This window comes from Aptenodytes patagonicus, chromosome 5 (genome assembly GCF_965638725.1).
Source record: "Aptenodytes patagonicus chromosome 5, bAptPat1.pri.cur, whole genome shotgun sequence".
NCBI lineage: Eukaryota > Metazoa > Chordata > Aves > Sphenisciformes > Spheniscidae > Aptenodytes > Aptenodytes patagonicus.
Genome location: NC_134953.1, coordinates 20638003 through 20658679, shown reverse-complemented (window position 1 = coordinate 20658679; position 20677 = coordinate 20638003). Strand labels below are relative to the sequence as shown.

General features: G+C 39.1%; 1 protein-coding gene across 2 annotated transcripts in view; it reads left to right on the top strand.

Moving 5' to 3' along the window:
• SORCS1 (sortilin related VPS10 domain containing receptor 1) overlaps positions 1–20677 on the top strand; it is a 312215-nt gene that overhangs the window by 194976 nt on the left and 96562 nt on the right. For both annotated transcript variants that reach the window (XM_076338969.1, XM_076338970.1), the window contains exon 5: positions 13053–13126. In XM_076338969.1, the coding sequence (XP_076195084.1) occupies positions 13053–13126 (74 nt within the window). The remainder of the gene's footprint in view (positions 1–13052; positions 13127–20677) is intronic.

The window sequence follows — 20677 nt, the reverse complement described above, 5'->3', positions numbered from 1 at the left end:
CATTTCCGTCTTGTCATTGCAGCAGGTGGGACCAAGAGAATCAGGTGGTGAATAGAGCAAGAGTTGGAGAGACAGGAATCTCATTCTGTCTGGACTGTTTTGGTTCTCAGAAGTTGTCCGTCCAATTCAGGACTGATGAGGGCAAAGCTGACAGTTAGCACATGCCTCTCGTTGCTCAGTTGTAATGAACAGGAAATGGGTCACATAGCATCATCCCACAGTCTCTTCACAGCCCACCGAGTCTATCACTATAAGTACTACAGATCTTTCTTTATTTGGTTGAATAGGGATTTACTCAACGGTAGGGAAATCTGTGTTAGCTGAAGTAATTTTATGTCCCAGTTTCTTGGGTGTTGTGTGTGGGCGAATGTTGTTAATTACTGGGGTTCAGCTGATGAGCAATACCTCATTAAGCTTCAGCGGCTTGGTTGCTTTTGTTCACATGTCTCTTCCATGTGTTTCTGCCTTGGGCAGCAGACTTGAATTACCACTGCTGACAGACCAGTCCCTTATTCAGTCATGACTTTTTCCTGCCAGTCTTGAGAAAAAAAGAGCAGCAAACCATCTGCCGCCTGCACTAATTGCTTCATGATTGCATTCATTGTTCTGGCAGAAAGTACAGTTGTTACATGGCTGATTCTTACCACGTAATTGCAGAACTACTGCATGCTTCTTCATTTTCTGTGTAAGAGGAGTTACACAGATGCAGTAAAGCATTGCTTGTGAGGCAAAAGCATGTTGGAGGTCTTGTACGTATGAGCTCTCGTGGGTTTAATCAGCTTGCCTGTAGGATGAGGGGCTGTATTTTATGGGAGTATTGCTTTTGTGTTACTATGTGACCTTCAGAAGTGGTTTGCTGTGTAATCAGGGGGTGGGATGTAAGAGCCTCTACTTCACATAGAGACGTCTTCTGCTATTCAGATGGGTCAGACACACAGAGGAATGGTTAGTAACTAATCAGCCATGAATAACAGAGCTGTTTGGAGAGACGAAATACAGGTGAAATTGGGAAGCACAAGTCAGACAGGTAAAATGCAGGGTCGTAATTGCCCAGCTCAAGAATAAATGCGCAAAGGCACTCAAGCACTGAAAAGCAGCAACAGAGGCTGAAAAAGCAGGTTTAAAATGGAGTTATTTTCGTTGCTTCTCCTCTCTCATTTTAAATGGACTCTTGAAAAGCAAGGCACCCCAGACTAAAGGAGCTCTGTCAACATAGCACTAGTAAATGAAGAGGTTTACATTTCCTTTTTTTTTTTCCATTTTGGCCTTTCCCAAATATCTGATTCCATCTGTCTACCTTTATTTACCATGTGTATCACACTGGAGATCAATGAGTTAGAGACTGATACTTGGCTGTATAGCTAAAGTGCTGAAGTTTAGCAAATCGGGATTCTGTTGCTTTTGGGACAACTTACCTTCTGTTATCAAACCATGTAATCTTCTTCAGTTTCCTACAGTAAAGGAGGTCTGCTCCTCATGCATTCAAGTAGAAGAGAAAGGTGTTCATATATCAGGGATGACACAGGAACCACTTAGAATAGCGATAAGGATGCATATGGCCACAGGATGACTGTGTGAGAGAACAGGCCAACTCTTAAAAGTACCTTCAGCCCCATCTATCTGTGTGTTTGGTCTAATGTTTGTGTTTGACAGTAGAGTATCTGCCATAGATGTAGCCAGTATTCACTCTTCAAGATGTGATGGACTATTTTGGATGCACTTTATAATTCTAAAACATTTCATTTCACTGCATTAAGATCTAACTTTGAGGGTGACCCTGCTTGGAAAAGGGTCAGATCAGGGACCTCCAGAGGTTCCTTTCAACCTATATTATTCTGTTTCTATTTACACCCTCTCAATTTCAGTGGTAACAGCCACTGCCTACATAGACCAGAGAAGGGGGAATAAAATCCGGATTTATTTTATCAAAAAGTGCATCATAGCTTTTTAAAAAAATTGCTGTTAGCATCAAGCGACGTCATTTTGGGGTGGGTTTTTTCCACACTGCTGACAACATTTAGAGGACTATTCACTTGGGCTAATGTTAGCTGAGGGAGGCTAATCCCATCTAAAATTAATGGAGAGGAAAAAAGCTTCTCTAGAGTGGTAAGAGTTAGCCACTTTGAATCATCCTCTGGAAAAGCCTATCTCTTTTGACAGACTACAGACAAAACCAGGGAGCTAGTTTGCATAAAGCTAACATTAGCCTATGTGAATAACTCCCCCTTTCCCTACGGCATTAGTCCTGCAGCAATCTACACTATTAGTGTTAATATTTAGGGCACCACTAATCAACCAAGCCAGTTTTCCAGTAGACTTGATTCTCTTTGACGCATATTGTTGAAGATGAAAAGTAGTAAGGAATTTGCACGTTAAAAGGTCCCAGGCTTTGCAATATCTCACCTTCTGCACGACCTTAGATATCCTTTCTGGGTTACCAGCACCTGTGCCAGGGATGGAAAGGGCCTTCCACACAAAAGCCTTGTGAATGCTAACCCTTATTTTTAAGGCTTTCCATGAGGTTATGTTTCTAAGCAAGCGATCAGTCATGCATAGAAACATCCATGTTTGTAGCTAGGGCTGTGCACGCCATTCATGTGAAGACCTTAAGCACAGACACCTGTCGGGCATCCTGATAACACATCTTGCGCACAACTCTTTACAAATATGCCTTGTTATCTCTAGGCAAACTGATTAGCGTTTGATGGCAACCAGCATACTGAAAATGAACAAGGAAGGGATATCAAAACTATTCATCTGGCTGTTATTTTATTAGTTTTCCTCCTTTCTTCTCATACAGTCAGTTCCTCAGCATTGTCTCAGCAAGAATAATAACGGTGTCAGATTGTATCTTTTTTTTTTTTCAATTGGCCATAGGCCAGTATACAAACTATGTCATAAAATATGCTTTCCTGGTGTACCCATCAGTCTTTTACACACCTCACTAAGCATAATGTGCTGGGGTAACAATCTAAAATAAAGAATGGAATTAAAAGTGGGAGGAATCTCTAACATTCTTTCCTCCCCTAATAAATAATAAAAAAGAAAAAGAAAAAATCAACTAGCAGACCCCAGTGGCAGCCTAGCAGTCCAGAGAGGAAGATACATTTCTGGGCCAGGGGTGTGATCAGTGAAACAGAAGGAAAGACTCTTAAGCAATAATCACTGCGCGCTTTACAACTGACTTATTCATCTTTAGGCAAATCAATATGTCCTTGCTTATCCATCTGTATAAACATCAGCCCTCTGTACCCCTAGAGAACTTGTTCTTTTGCTGCTTTGGGATCCTTGGATGCATACTTATAGCTATGGGTAGATCCATTGTTTCTCTGCAAGATTCTCTATGCGCTACATAACTCCCGTTTTCTTGCTTCCATGAAAAAATTACTTTTTTCCTTTCCATCAGAGTTGAACAGTTCACTGGATTAGGAATTTTAGCATTCCATATCACTAGGTCTGCCACTGATCTCTGTGGTGTTAAGCAACTCCCTTCACTTTTCTGTAGATGACTCACCTCTCCCTTCTCTGTTATTTGTTTTGACTGTACTCTCCAACATGTCTCCAGTTTCTTATTATACAAAGTACCTGTGAACACTAAATTCACTTGGAGCCATAGGTTTTAGTATAACGCAAATGATAAACAATAATAATTTATTTTAAAATTTAAAGCTATGCATGCGTGCATGCAAATTCTGGCACTTTGCCCTAAATTTTGCTGTAATAAGCCTTTTCTGTTCTGTTCTCATTCTAATATGATACACTTTTTAAACAAAAATGCATTTATTTAATGCAGTTATCTAAACAGTTATGAACCTACCTAGTAAATTTACAACACAACAGAAAGCCAGTGCAGGATACCCTGTTACAGAGATAGTGTTTTTTAACAGAGAAGGGAATTAACCTTGAGGACAACATAGTAAGTGGAGTGGTAAATTCATCATTTCTTGAAATTGAGATTGGATGTCTTTCCAAATGATACAATCTAGTTCAGCGATCAGTTGTTGGCCTGAATAATTCTCTCTACTGCTTGAGTTAGTGGTAAAGATTCTGCAGCACCTGTTTGGAGGAGAACAAACTGATGATACTAGTGGTTTCTTCTGGCTTTAAAATATATATGCCAGGCAGATTCTTTTAAATATCTTCTGGAAAAATGTGTTTCCTGCCACTTTTTTAGCACATGAGTTGAATGCAATGGAGACATCATGCTAATACAGTTGCTTGCAAACTGCCACAAAACCAGAACACCAGCTGATGTGGCTCATATCTGAGAATGTGTACGGAGTTATTGGGGGACAGGTAGGAAGAAAGCTGAGGGTCATCTCCAGGATGCTTTGATCTGATTAACATGCACAAAATAAATTGATGTGTTACAACCATACTGAACAAGTCTACATGACAGCAGTGTGTGGTTCATCAGGAAGAGCAGCCACAGAGGACCTCACTGGTATTTGAATGGTCTGTGAAGCAGGTATACGAAAGCTTTATCACTCTGATGTGTTTCTGTCAGCATTCAGTAAACACCAATTATTGGGTATCCTTATTGATGGCTTCTGTGTGGCATGATTAATACATTGCTGCAGCTTAAAATCTTCAAAGTCTATGCAGTGTCCTATGAACTTTATTGCTTCAAGGGTATTTAAGCATCTTAACACTGGAACCTACAACTAGATCAGAGACCAGGGAAGTAAATGAGTATCAGTCCTGTAGCCCATTTTTGTATCCCAGATCATGAGTCTCATGCTCTATTCTAGGAAGGAAGTACCATGCATGATTGCAGATTCTTTGTTTATACAAAACATACTGTTCTATTCAGTGTTGGAAGAGAAAAGCCTAGTCCATGGCTCTTCTAAATGAAGAATAGTGAGATTCAGGGAATAGCAGCATACCTCCCAGCCTTTGACTGCTCTGAACAAGAAATGCCCTGTGCAGTAATTTCTTTAAATTTAATGTACTTTGTTTGATATCCAAGTAAGCTGCACTGGATGCATGTTGGGAACGTGTGCATCCAAGTCGCTGTTCATTCTCTCGCACTGTTTGAGATATCTGTAGCGCCACTGTGGAAACTTCTTTCCCACTGTGATAATTTTTCATCCAGCACGTAGATCCAAGGCATAAGGGTCTGAAAGATCATTAAAGGACTACTGTATATACCTATATAAACGTGTTCAATCTTATGTCCTTACCTGATGCACTAACCCCATCCTTTTCTGCAGACTGCATAGAAAGCAAAAGAAGCAAGAGAGACTTAAATTGAAGTAGTACATCACCGAATTGAAGCAATCCACGTGATATCTATCGTGTTGCTCTTTGCTTTCCTGAAGGTTTTAGATTAGTTCTAAATATGGTGTTTCACAGTTGAATAACATTTGAATAATGCCCCTATGAACAATGAGAGTAATGACTGAGAGTTTGTAGAAGACTCTAATTTCTTCAAATACACCTGCGGTGGTAGCAAAGTACAATTTATCAGCAATAAACTTATTCAGTATAAATGAATGGGGATAAGAAGAAGGACTTGCTTGCATTTATTTCAAATTACATTGTTGCATCTTCAGAAAGAGTTGTCTTTATCCAGTTTGACTCTGTTATGTTTATAGTTAAAGCTAAACTGTGCTTTTGGAATGTTGTATTCTTTGGTGAAAGTGAGATAAATTTAAAAAATGATACTGAAGATGAGGAAAAAGTGCTCTCTCAAAATCTTTATACAGTTCATCAGTACAAAATCTGTGGTTTAGGTGTCCTGGTGTTCTGGGGATTTTTGTGTGTGTGTGAATAAATTCTGTTTGAAGGGGTGAGGGTGAAACACTATGAACAGGGTTAGTTTTAATCATCTTATAGAAACACCAGGAAGTGTAAGAGACAAAAGGTCAGCATATGTGAAGAAACTATCAGGAGGATTGATCAGTAGGAACCTTCTCAGGGAATTAGGGGTGAATTTGAGTCAAACCCAGTGCTTTCAAAGATGTTTGGAGCTAGTTTTCCAGTTGCGTATTTTTTTTTTTTAGGTCAGTACTGTAGTGTGGGTTGAATTGCTTTGGTCAGATCTGTGTCCAGGAGGAATGTGTGGAGCTTTCATGGAAACTAGAGGTGAGAGAAAGAGAGCTTTTTCTTTTGTGAATATAAGAATACCAAAGTTGGTAAATCCAATCAACAAATAAACTTAGACTCCATGCCGCATTCCATTATAACTTGTTTAGGGGAAATTTCTTAAGTAAAAGAAAAATAATGGGGACTACTAGCTTGCTCAAAGTATTTCCCTCATGTCACTTCCAGCATGCAATTTAAATCACCTTTTCTTTAGCCAGATTCTGAATTTCCATGTGCATAATGTTTTTTGCATGAGATGAAATCAGTGCATAGAATTTAATATCCTCATCAGCATAGGAAGCACATGGATACTGATTCAAGATCAGTATGTGAAGAAGCATCAGAACTAAATATTTAATCAGAATATCCAATTAGTTTAAATGCTGAATGCTGAAACATCATGGGCACTCTGGGTCAGTTATATCTGCAGCAACTTGTATAGGCGTTAAAATGAAGCTGAAGCTATGAGGGACTCCACGTGTGACAGAAAGCTTTGGCTGGGAAAATGAATCTTTTGTCTGGAGAACAGAAGAGGTGATGGTAGGTCTTGACTAGCATAATGACCCTTCAAATGGCATTGTATCAGAATTGGTGGGTCTTCAGATTCTCTGTAGTTGGTATGTGTAACCTTGCTTTCAAAGTCAGATGTTAAATGAGGAAATATTTGTCTGTCTTCTTGGATGATATATAGATTACTGTGAGTGTAAGTTTTTGGTATGGTGAGTTTGATGACTATGCAGGTAGCAGAGTTACCCACTGGCTCTGGGGAGCACAGAGCTTGTTGGAACTGTGGAGGAATGGGGACTGCTCTCTTAAAGATGTTTGCATTTACTAGCAACATCTGGTTGATGCCATGCTTTCTTACCTGTCAGGTTCAACAGCCAAATAAACAATTCAACAACCTCATAAGAGCCAGATTTTTGGCTGGGAGAATCTCAGGGAAAATCCAGTGTTTGTAAGGGAAACAAGTGGTGCACAGTACAATTTTATTAAAGTGCATGTCCACGTGCAATACTTTATGAAACTGTTAACGGCTCATTTTGTTTGTCCTAAAGATGTGAGTTTATGTCAGAAGATCTCAACTTTGTAATTCACTCAAACTCAGATAGACAAGCAGCGTCCTGTAGGTCATAATCTCATACCATCGGTGATTACATCAGAATGAATCAAATTTGTCTGATGCCTAGAGAACATTAGGCCCTTAAAACTCATATGTTAGCTACTTGTTTTGGAGTTTTTAAAATGCATATTGACAAATAAAAAAAATACGGACCCAAATAAGACTGCCGGTAAATTAAAGAGAGATGAATCCTCAGTTAGTGTCATTTGTTTTAGCTCCATAAAAGTGAGTGAAGGTCTGATGGTTTATAGCACTTGTGACTCCCACACAATGCCTTTAGGAGAGGTGTTTTAAGGATGAGTCTATATTTTACACATTAAAGTTTCTCTATAGTTTTTCAGTGGAGATATGCAACCTTTATCTGTAAAATGGTGAGGAGACTGTGTTCTTTACAGTAAGTATTTGTTTATTAGAGATATTGCTCACTAAGACGTGTCCATTGGAAGAAGTATTGGAGTTGATAACCTTCTGAATCCTTTTTTGATAGACCAGTTATATAAGCTATGTATAAGACATATATATGTTTTTTATATATATAACATACAAGTTAATACCAACTTCGTTGATATTAATGCTGGTGTTCAAATGTGGTAGTATTTCAGTTCAGAGACTTCTAAAACGTAAGACATTGATGAACAATGAGAAGAATGGAGTCAGTGGTATTTAAATATTTTCTGAGTCCTGTGAATTATTGAAAGCTGTTTTTGAAGCCAGTGTAATGTAGAAATCTTATGGCAGAACCATTGTTTTGTCTTATCCAACATTTCCAACAGTAGCCACCTCGTTCCAGAGGAAAGTACAAAACTCCCAGATTGCTGTGCTGCTTTGTAGATGAAAACCAAAGTGTTAGAAATAATGTGGGAAAATCATCTAATTTCCACCATTCTGAATAGTGGAACTTTTTACTGAAGTATCTATTACAGGGAAAAGTTGGCCTTACACTTATCTGCACTTATCATTTCCTTGTATGTATAAAAGCTACTGAGAGCCCCAGCAATCTTTATGTTGTGTAAACACATGCTACAACAGATGATTTCTACTCTAAAGAACTTAGAAATCTGAGTGAAGGGAAGATGTGTAGGAGGTACAATACATGGGCAAACCAGGGAAGAATAAAATAGATCTAGTCAAACGATGGAAGGGGCCAGAGCTCTTTTACAGCTGTGAACTAGCACACGGGTAGGTTATGAAACTATACAAGTGTTCATTCTATGCAATACAGGGCAGAAGGGCAAAGAAAGATGTGTGGCAGAATGTATCCAGAACCATTTAAAAAACAGAGGGTTTCATGAAGCTAAGATCTTGAGAGCTTTTGGCTTTGGAGAGATTTTCCAGAGCTGAAGTAAAGAAAAATGTAGAGTTCTTTTTCCTCTTCCCTAGTACACACTTTCCCTTCTAGAAGTGATGTTGCAGTCTAGATCAGTTGAGCCAAATAAAATTCAGTTATTCTTCATGGAACATTTTGGAAAAACATTGTTTTTCTCCCTATTTTCTGGAATTTAGTTATTTTTTATAGTGCAAATTGTAAAAATTAAAGTAAATAAACTATTCAGGTTTGACTAATTACTGTTAAATATTTTACTTTCACTAAGAATTTATACATACAGCTTCTTCCTCATCATCAAATGCTTTGGGTTTTTAGCTACAAACATTTCTAAAATATTTTATTTTTCTTCTGCATTTTCATTGGATCATAGGACAGTTATCCTTAGTGTACAAACAATATTTTTTGTTTTTTAAAAAATCTATGTATTAAAGAATGTTTTGACTGTCTCAAATTGAAAATGTTATCAATGAATATAGCCCAAAATGCAAAAAAACTGCTCAAGTCTAAAATTAGTGCTGGAAAGATCAGGAAATTAGAAGGGAAAGAGAAGATTACATGGCAACTGTATCCTGCTGTAACCCAGATATCCCAAAGCATTTTAGGATGAAGCTTATGCTATCACTATGAAATACATGAGCAACTCTTATGCTTCTCACACGGGTTGGGAAACAAATAACAGAGAGGGTGAGTAGCATACAGAAATTGTTTGGTGTAGATAAGGAGAGAAGTTCAGTTTTCAGATGTCAGCTTTCCCTACTCCAGAAGATAGTAGTGTCATGTTGCGAGAAGGCTCTTTCTATAGCTGGGGGACTGTCTTGCAGTTCAGAGGGTTTATTTGAATCCCTGCTCAGCCTCAGAAGGTATTTGTAACCTTGGGACAGCCTTTCCTTTTCCCTTGCATTTCTGTTTTCCCATCTAAAAGAGGTAGGTGGTAGGTTTCTACTTCACAGAATATTAGGATTTAAAAAAGCAAAACAAAGCAAAACCAGACTGTTAATGATTGTTAAGTACTCAGGTATTACACAGGAAAATAAATATACAAGAGAAGAGGAAGCAAGAAGAGAATTATTCCCTGATGAACAAGGGTCAAATCTGAGAGATCAATACAAGATTTGTTCTTCATAACAGTTTTGTCTCAGTGAAAACAGAAACGTCAGATCACTACTTGGCCCTCAGATGAAAACATACATTGAAATTGTAATAGGTTCCTTTTCTATTTGTGGTTGAAAAAGAAGTGTAGCAAAGAACATTATCTAATTTCAGTCTAATAATGAAAATTGTCATCAGACGGCAGTACTTGCCAAAGAAAATAAAATGTCATCTCTGAAGGGACTACATGCATGAGTCTGTCACAAGAAGACCCAGGGGAGAGGAGGCCTTTATAACAACAACAAAATATGGTGCTGGGTTTAAAAAATATCTGTACAAGCACTATAATTGCTAAATGGGGAAAAATAATCCCAGCTGTATCATAACTGATACTTGACAAAACCCTAGCCTCCAAATATTTTTTTTTTTCTGGTCCAACTAAATAAACTCAGTTTAAAATGAATGATACTTAGAATAAAATACCTGAAAAAATCCTCACTGCAAAGGTTTGTTTTTTTTTCTTTTTGTGGGGGGGTGACACATAAGGTGGGGAATTCCCCCTTTGCTAAAAATACATTAGTGCTTCTTGTGCTCCTGTGAGTCAGTAAAGGCTGAGATTGGTGCTGAGATAATGGCAAAGGAGGAAAAACCTTCTAAAGCCTGGTTATTAAAGTGTCTCATCAAAGACAATGAGCGCTTTGGGCATGGGTTCCCAGGGAGATGATATTTCCCTTTGAGAGCTGTTGCCTTTTCTCACACACTGTCTCCAGCTCACTGGGCACTGGCTTCAATTTGAGAGGCCAATCCTGGCAGTAGAATTGCTATATCCATTTCCTCCCTTTGAAAGAAACTCATAAAGTCTTGCATTTCTCCACGTTTTGCCTGAATCGCATGTCTCGTTCAGAGCACACGCTAAGAGAAAGCAGGGCTCCCTGGGCGCTGTGCAGGATCACAGCTTCTGCTCTGCTGGGGGAGTTGTCGGATGCACCAGGTGAACAGCCCCTCTGAAGAGTTGTGCTGAAAGAGCCAGAGGGAAGCTGTGGCTCTGGGGCCGTTCAACCACCGGGCACTGCAGTGGGACTGCAGGTATGAAGGAGGATGCTACACAAGCACAGAGAAAGCTTTTGCAGGCTGTGTTTAATTCATTCAGGATACTGTTACTATCACCAGAAAATTCAGAGAGGGGATAACCTGCTGAAAGTTGTGCTCAGGGAAACTAGAGAGGGAGTAGGGTGAGAGGTGCAAAAGGGGGAAAACAAGATTTACTGTGATGATTTCAGCCATCTGAACATCAGTGTCCCTGGAGAGCTTACATCCTATATATCCCTGGTCTGGAAACACAGAGGTGTTTGCTGAGTTGTTTAGATTGCTTCCTGTTCTTAATTAAAGGATGATCTGAACTTTATTAAAACTTAAATGACTGTATGTCAAAGACTTATTACTTGGCACAGAAGAAACTACTTTTCCATGAAAGGGAAAACATTGACATTGGTGAGATAGATCGACAGTAGCTTATTGTTATTATGTTTTTATTTTTGCTGCAATTACAAAAGCAGGTCTAGAAATGGATTTTGAATGTGAAGGTGGCAAAACACCTCCTGTAATGGTAAAGTTCTTGATTAGGTGACCTCAAAGAACTTTACAAAAGTCATTGTTAAATGTCCCAAAAGGTTTTCTTCAGTTTTCAAAAATGAAAGTTTTCCTCAGTTATAGTTAGGGTGCCTTAAAGTTTCAAATAAAAATGTATTTAGAATCTTCTACTTAAGGAAAAATAAAAGATTCACCACTGAAGTTTTAAAAGTGGATGCATTTCTATCCACAAAGCTAAACTGTTCTTCCTTTTCTTACCATCATTATCTTCTATCCCCTCTGCCTTCTTCCCTCTATCTTCTTTGACAGTGTTCAAGAGAAAGGGAGATGAGAAAAGGAGGTGAATTTTCAGATTTCCTATTTTAAAGTAGATTTCAACATATGCACAGTCTACTGTTTACCAAGCAGCTATTGTAATTAGTTTCTCCATGTCCTTCCAAAGTTTTACAGTAGGGAAACTGAAGGATGTAGGGGTTTGCATTGGGAATGTAATGCAGACTAGGAAGTAGATCTTAAGGTTTCTTACATCGCAGTCTCATAATTCTTGAAATACATTCAGATCATCTTTCTGATCAACCCAAAGCTTTAAATCAGCCTCTCTCCTTCTCAGTCATGCTCTCAGGCATCCATCTTTCTCTTCCCTGCCAATCCACTGCCACTACTCATTCAAAAAAAAAAATCGGTCAGGGTTTGCACATAAAGATTCGGATTGTTTGCATTTTCTGCAAGATCTCTAAAGTGGTGCCCTAAAAAGGCAGATCACAGTTCAAAAAAGGGGTCCAACATCTTCCTTGCCAGAAAAGGGGACTGACCAAGTCTATCAAGCAAGGGAAGGAAGGGACATGGGATGAATCTGCAAGAAAAGTATAGGTCTGACTGCCTCTCAATGCTTCCACATGAGAAATTTGAAGTTAAATAAAGCAAAAGAAAGGCAGAACCCAAGTGATCCTCCCTTCTACTATCCTTCTGAGAATTACCTGATGGCAGCATTTGCAGAGAGCAGCTGTTTGTAAATGCTCTATAAAAGTAACATTTGTATATCATTCCACAAAGACATGTCAAAGTATTTATAATACCTGTAACATGCCTTTTTGCTGACCTTTCTCAGTCTGGTTTGGTATTTGTCATGGAAAGATTTTCTGAAATGATTGATGTGTTTGGATATTGTTTGTGTAACCAGACTAGGAGAAGGTGTCACGTTGTTTGCTGGAGAAGGACAGGAGCAAAGTCCTGGACAGGAGAATTGCAGGTTTCCATGGTACAAGTAACTTGTGCTATTTAAACTCATTCAGTCTTGCAATAGAAATCTGGACATGTTAGAGTACGTTTTTGGTGCCAGATTGAACAACTTCTCTAGGGATGGCTACTGGTAAGTGGAAAGAGAATGACCTTCCGACATAATATCAAGGCAGGCAAGTCTGTGTATCTGTTGTCAGAGCTAGGCTAGGATATCAGACTGCTGTGTTATGCTATACATTTGGTGTCCACCACAAGTTTATAAAAGTAAAAGGCAGCCTTCTCCTACTGCATGATTTTATTACCTGAGAGCGCCACAAAGAGCTAGATGATGAGTTTTCAGTCATGGCAGGTCGTTGGGTGTACCCATACGGTGATCCCTCAGGTAATACCGGTTGTGTCCCATGTCACACAGCTCAGTATTGCCTCTGCTAATAAAAGGCACTGCAGACACTTTTCAGCTGCCCCAGATGTGTCCCTTTGAGGCTGGAAGAAGTAAAAGTCCAAGTCACTATCGCAGGAGTAATACAGGCTTCTTCAGATTAATTTCTCTATTATCTTTGTGTTTTACTGTGATTCATGACTGTTTGTTTTTGTCCCCAGTTATTCAGTTCAGTGGAGTTTGGCAGAAGATGGCTGCTTCTTCATGAGGGAGTTGCACCAAACAGGTTCTACTGGTAAGAGCAAAAACCTCTTCCTCATTTTCTAGACACAGCTTCCCCATATGTACAGAGATGTTGAAATGGGGGCAACATGGCTGAATGCAGTCTGCACTGCTGATTTGTTGAGATTAACTTTGAACTGGTATGAAAGGGGCATTATTCCTCCTGTTATGTGTTTATACTGCACGTGAAAGTGGGGTCTTTGATCTAAGGAAGATGCATGACTGAAATATACTGAATAATAGTCTAAAGAAAGCATTGATTTTGGAGGAGAGAGTTCTGCAATTTCCTGTGAACATTTTGAGTTTGAACACAACTCTGTTCAGCATAAGCTTGTTTGCTTTTGCACCAAATACAAAGAAGAGATCAATCTGGTCCTGCTACCAGTGAGGGCCAAAGACTGAAGTCTTGGAGTCTTTGAGGATACTAGCATTTCTGCCATGGGTAACAGTGGACATCCTCCAGTGGCTGGTGTTATGCTTTTAACTGCTGTTAGACCTACTTCAGTCCTTGAAAGTGAGCAAGTTGACCATTGAACTAGGCACACACAGTTCTTCATTATGAGCTTAAATCACTGTGCAATATTGCTTCTAAGCAGCCGTGCAAGATTTCCAGTCAGATTTCAGGTTGTATGGATCAGCCATGTGTAAGTTCCTCTTGCTGAATCTGAATGTCAGCTGGTTACAGCAATGACAAAACGTTTGCAAGTTTGATGCCAAAGTTACCTTAAAGAAGTATCATAGCTCTTTGTCCCTGAGGCAAGTTTAATTCTTTGCTGCATTAACTTATGCTATACAATTTGTATCTAAATTCACTTAGGGCCGTAGCCTACACGGTTATGATAGAATCTGAGCATTTCACAATTTTTAGTGTATGGGGTGTCTGTAATGGATGATTTGACTTCAGATTCAAACACTTGTAGTGGCCACAACCGCTGAAAAATAACCCCCGGATGTAGGTCCAAACTTTATTCTGCAGTTCTTCACTACTAGCAAATTTCTTTGTATTGTGAGCCTCATCTCCTTCAGCTTTAGTCATGACAGATTTACCCAGTGATTCTGGTGTACTGATTCTCTTCTCATGATTCTGATTGCAGGCAGATCTCTTTGCATTTGCTTTCCATAGCAACAATTTGCATACCCAAAGTAAAGCTCTGTAACCAGGCTTGCAGTAAAATACTTATCTGAAACACCTCCATGCTGTCATGCAATAGCAATTAGTGTAACTTTGACTTATGTGGAAAAGAAAGCTGAGGAATGAAGGAAATACCGGACTGTTTTCCTGCAAATATGGTTGTCATAGTCTAAATCAAAGATAAGTTTAATTTTTTATATTTTGGCTTACTTTTGCTTACACTGGTGTAAATCTGCGAGACTTCTCATCAGCTTTTTATGGAGGCAGTAGTCCACCTGTGAGCAGAAGTTGGCTCATGTCCTGTGAATCTGGCCTTTAAAAGAGAAGCTTTTGATAAAATAGTCATCTTGAAATCAGGAGAAGCTGAACCAGGTGATTAAAATGAGACCCCCCATGGTAGCTTCTAAACTGTAAATTTGTGCCAAAACCACAGGTTTTGAACATATCAAGATTCAGGAGTGGTTCAGTCAAATATTTTCTTTTAATTTATGAAAGAAGTACGAGCTCTAGGTCAAATTTACTTCCAAAGTTGAATTTATATTTGGTCTGCAAAGGATATACCAGAGATTTTGTTTGCTGCTCCTGCTTTTTAATCCTTTCTCAGAACCTGTGTTAGCTGAAGCTTTTGCAAATTAAATTCTATTTTTAACTTAAACTTGTTTTTGTGTGAGCGTCTGTATAGACAGGCACATATATATTTATATCACTCCTATTTTTTTTCCTACAGGACTCCTAACAGGGTTTCAAAATGTCAGATGCAAACACATAGCCCCACACATCTCTTGTTTTTTCTGGGCTAATAAAAGCAGAAAGTCCTAGAAATCTGGGGACCCAGTCTTTGAGTCATCCAACAAAATTGTACTCACTGAAGAGGGTCAGAGAGCTGGAGAGAATATTCCTGGATCCCTGTGTCCTGTACTGCACTCCAAACCTTTTGAAGTTTCCCATCATTACTTACAGTAGTGGTTTATTGTGAATTGAGCGGATGGATGCCTGCAATAAGAATAATGATGAAAATGATCATTTTCCATTCCCATGGAGCTCAAACTTTGAAGGCCTCTTAGAACCTAACAAATAAGAGAACTCAGGTTTGGAGCTTCAAAGGCAAAGAATAAGTTGAAAAGATGAAAAGATGTTCCAACCACCCATCTAATTCCCTACAGCCATAAACAAAACATGAAACTGCAAGCCTGTATTTTCACCTTGAACAAAATGTCCCTTGCATAACACACCTCAGTAAGCTAGACTGTACTTCTGTTATCAACAGTAAAAATAATACAACTTGTGGAGACAGTCTTGCATCTCGTTCTGGCTTATTTATTATGATCATCATCACCTTGGAAAAAAAATACTGTTAGCTGCAATTATATAGACAGTCTGTCCTCAAAACCATCCATAGTAGTAAACAGAGCTGTGCATGTGTAATTGAGAAACATGTACACCGCAGAGAGCAACACTGGGCTTTTCTATGCATTTCCATTTCTGTGCAGCCAAGTACCTGAGGACAAAATAGGCACTGAAGTGCTGAATCAGAAAGGCAGCCCTTTGCACTCAGAGCGTGGCCACTGCTGACTCCCCATGGAAGAAAACCAAAAGGGAACTGGGACATAAGAGGGTTCAGATGTACCGTTGAAATCCAGACTTCTACAGCAACATCTCTATAGCCAGTCCTGATGTACAAGTTGGGCAGAGCCTTGCTCAGTGCCCTGTGGTTTGTTTGTTGGTTTTTTTAAATTAATTATTAGACATTTTGGCTTGGAAATATGCAGAGTCTAATCAACCTGAAAAGTCAGAAGACTGACTTCCAGTTATTCTTAAGAGCAGAAATGAATAGTGAAGGAAAATGTCCTGAAGTCACAACTTTTCAAGGAAAGGAGACTGGGGGGATACTCTCTCCTGCTCCTGGTGCTTTCTCTAAATCAGATGGTTTTGAAGGGATGAACCAGGACACAGCTGTATTGTGCAGAGAATGAGGGCTATAATATCTGTGGAGAATGAGGGCTATATTCCGATATCTAAGGAAGGCTGAGGAGTTGCTTTAATACAGATTGCTCCCAGAACTATCTAAACTGGGACTTTTCTAAGATCAGGAAGACACAAAGCAAAGCCTTTGGCATCAGGCCTTCTTGAGGCTGCATTTACTTAACACTGTTTCTTTTGACAGGGAAGGAACATCTGGAAGACTTTAAAGACTTTTAAACGGATTCGAATGGTTGATGAAAGCAAAGATGCATTTTCGTGATTCACTGATATTTTAATTGCCATTTTACTCTGTCGTGTGGTCTTGTAAATAGTTTGTGGGTCACTCTAAGTCTTGTGAATAAACATCACTGAGCTTGCTAGTTTTAGTCTTGAGAAGGGTCTCCCTGCAAGTGCTGTCAGAGAAACTGTAGTGTCTTTTACAGCTGCATTTCTTATATCTGTTTCCAAGAGAATTTTCTTTTTTATTCTCTTTTTTTTGGCTGCTCTGTGAAACACCCCCTCCTACTACCACCCCAGAGAAATTTAAACCCCTGGAGAGCAACATTAAAGCAATCTGCTGATGCCTACTGCATAACTGAGAAAACACTATGTGTAGAGACAACTCAGCTCCTTGTAGCTCATATGTATTTTGTATTCTTGTATCCTCTGTTTCATTAAGAGGAGTCATTAACATGAAAATAGAATCTGCGTTTATTCAGAGCTCCTCTGTTCTCCCTTTTCATGCTTCCACCTGCAGCTCTAAGTGATGTCCTGACATCCACACTTGTGATGAAAGAGGTTGTAATGTCACTCTGTGGAGGAAGATATCAGATGGGGGATGAGCAGATAAACTCAAACCTTTAAAATGAGAGGTGACTGGAGTTTTCTTATCTTAAAAAAAACCAACAACCAAAACAAAACAAAAGGAGGAAAAAGGGATCTGTAACTCTCTATCTCATTAAAAGTTTGTAAGGACACATTTGTGCTGGGAAGGCTTTAGTGATGGGCTACTGTAAAACTGACACCTCTAATTGCTATAATTTGGGTATTTTACCACATACCTGTTTGCATAATCTAGGTATGTGAAAGTGGTATACTGAGGAAAGCGTAATCCACTCGGAGAGTCAACCGTATGTTGTTTGCCTGATGGAAACATAAAAGAATCCACACTGCATACAACCCCAAGGCACTGCAGTTCTGCACTGTATCAACAATTTTCATGTTTTTTATTATTTCTCTGGCAGGTTCTTGAGATTTTGCTGTTAAATGTACTGTGACAGAAAAATGCATGAAAGTTATTAAGGTGCTTAGTAATTCTGGAACTGTGCCCTATGAAAATACCCTAATTACTAGGAAGCAGTATTTCTAAGCAATATTAGTTCAGCAGGGTAATACAGAAACAGCAAGTTAATATACATGGATTATTGCTGATAGCACAGTGTTTACTAATGTAGTTGGCAATAGGGGAATAGAATGCAGTAGATGCTAGTTAGAAGAGTTGGATAAATGCTTTATCTAAATACTTCTGAGTTTATTTTTGTGATACTTGGTGATTTTCAGCATACATTTCTATGGTGGAATTTTGCTGGCAAAGGCACTGGTTTGTAGTGAATACAAATGTGAACGCAATTGGTAAATCAGTCATATTGGGAATTACTTTACTTTTTTCCTTGCTTTTTTAAAGTGGTTCACTCATCTAGTCAAAGTTCAATAGTGATACCTTGTGACTTGCAAATCCAAACATTCATGACCAGTAGTTGCAAAAAAACCTAGTCAAAGTGCATATAGTTCAATAGGGCCAAAACACATATGCAGAAATTGCTCATTAAAAGCTAGATTTTTATTCTGGTCCTCAGATCAAGTCATGCCTTCAACCAGAAATTATTTTCTGAAAGTCAGTTAGTTAAGGTACCACAATTAGAGCTGGCCCTGTAAAAATAAAAGGTTAAAAAGATCATTAAAATGTCTGAAAAATGTAACATTTTTTAATCAAAATGAGACATTTTCTGAAAAGATTCTCAGCTAATTCTAATCATAACCTAACCTTGAAAAACTTGGGGGGGGGGGGGGGGGGAGAAATAAAGCCAAATAACAAAAGTGTCTTAAAAACTAGCATAAGATGAACAATAGAAAAGCCCAGCTAGTAAATTATATCATCAAGTTATAATCATTAACTGTATCAGTGCTGTTGGTTTTTGTTTGTTTGTTTGTTTTTTTGCTTATTTGGGTATTGCACCCAGACAAGCAAGTAGGAGAAATACAAAAGAAATACCACTCTATAATTCAAGAAGATCAGAGAGCTTTAATAATGAGAGTGCCAGAACACCTCTCCTATGAAGAAAGGCTGAGAGATTTGGGGTTGTTCAGCCAGGAGAAGAGAAGGCTCCAGGGAGACCTTATTGCAGCCTTTCAATACTTAAAGGCAGGTTACAAGAAAAATGGAGAGACTCTACTGGTGCAGGGACTGTAGTCATAGGACAAGGGGTAACAGTTTTAAACTTAAAGAGGGTAGATTTTTATTAGATATAAGGAAGAAATTCTTTACTATGAGGGTGGTGAGACACTTGCCAAGATAAGCTGTGAATGCTCCATCCCTGGAAGTATTCAAGGTCAGGATGAATGGGGCTTTGAACAACCAGATGTAATGAAAGATGTCCCTGCCCATGGCAGGGGGTGGGACTAGATTATCTTTAAAGGTCCATTCTAACACAAACCATTCTATGATTCTAAGATGACAGTCTTAATTAGACAAAAAATACAGCTTAGGGCTTTCATGCACTACATAGGTGTAACAGGCTGATTAGAAGTAAAAACATGTTATAGTATATCTTATTTCCAGTAGGGTCATGTGTCCACAATATTAATGATTCCTTGAAGAAATTACAGGAGATATGTCAGTTTGGTAAGAGATGATGCTATGTCTCCCCTCTGTTTTGTTTTTTTCTGAGTATAAGAGGGAGAAGAAAATGGATGCAAACATTGTAAAAAAGCAGCCAACCAGCCTTTCCCCTCAAACAATACAAAGATATGCACACACACTGAAAGGGAGAAAAAGATAAACTCGTAAGCAGCTGGGAGGACAGATGAGTAGATAGGGTTAGATTTGTGTTTCTTTTATGAGCAATGGCAAAGAAAGTTAATCTTCAGAGAAGAACTATAGAGTATATATCTTTTCTTTTCCAGAGAAGGCTGGAGACTGTATTTTAAAAGCTCTGACTGTTTTCATTGGAGCAGCTGAAAGAGCTGAAAATCAAGGGGGAAAAGTGTCAAAGCCCTGTTAAAAACTTCATTATATTCAAGGAGTTGGAGCAAGCCGGGCGAACTGTCCCAGTGTTCTTGTCAGATCTTGGCTTGGTGAGATTTGCGCACCCATGCAGGTGGGCTGAGGCAATTTAAATGGCATGGTATCTGGGCTGTTTACCAATGATGCTATGTATTACTGAACAAGACCTTTTAATCACTGCAGGACAACTGCTGGAGGCTGACGGGGAAGATGCAAATCAAAGGGCATTGTGACAGCCTGTCCGGAAAATCATCCGCTTGATCTAACACACAAGCCATACCCGATGAGTTGAAGTGTACTAGAAATTTAATTAAAAATACATGTATTTCATAGCTTAAATATGGTGGAGATGGGCACATGCCAGAGGGGCACATGACAGTTTTCAGGAGATCCGAATTAAGCAACTGACTGATGGGGAATAACAAGAGTAGTGAATTTTGCTTGATTTCCATCTTTTTTTTTTTTTTTTCTGAATTGAACACCACACATTTGCTTCCAGTTGAAGTTTGGCTTTGGAAAAAAGTCAGACTGAATGTCTGAGCCCCTGTAACACAGGCTGCTATTACCTTGCTAATATTTTTAGGCAGCTTCATGGCTACCAGCCTAAAGATACAGGTGAGCTGTAGGCAAGCAGTAAGTACTGCCAGAGACCAGAGTGAAGAGCAAATCTGCAACCGTGCCTTTCTTTGGCTCTTACCATGCTGCTGCTGCTAACAATGCTGATGGTGAGTAACACACATTGTCACATTCAGTGCCCCTGACATTTACCATTTCCTCACCAGAAAGGTCAGTGTTACATCCTGCCCAGCCAGACTGCAAGGAAGCATAGTCTCGGTTGGCAGTGTTCACTAAAGATCCCACTGGCATTTCAAAGGATTTAGTGAAAACCTCTGCTTACAGTTCTCAGACAGCGGGACCCTGATGTAGCTCTATCTTTTTGCTACAAACGAAGGCTGAAATCTCTCAGATTTATCTTGGGAATTAGGATTTTATTTCTGTCTGGCTTCCAGAGATACAAACTTGCCAGCCCCATGTGGGTCAGCAAGGACAGAAAAAAGACAGGCAGCATCCTCTTTCTGTTGCTGTTAAAAACTCATTTAGACTCTTTGGATTTATGAGGAGTTTTAGTTCTTAAGAAACTGAGATCCAAAATATGTATCTTTCTTACCTGGACAAGGCTGAGAAAA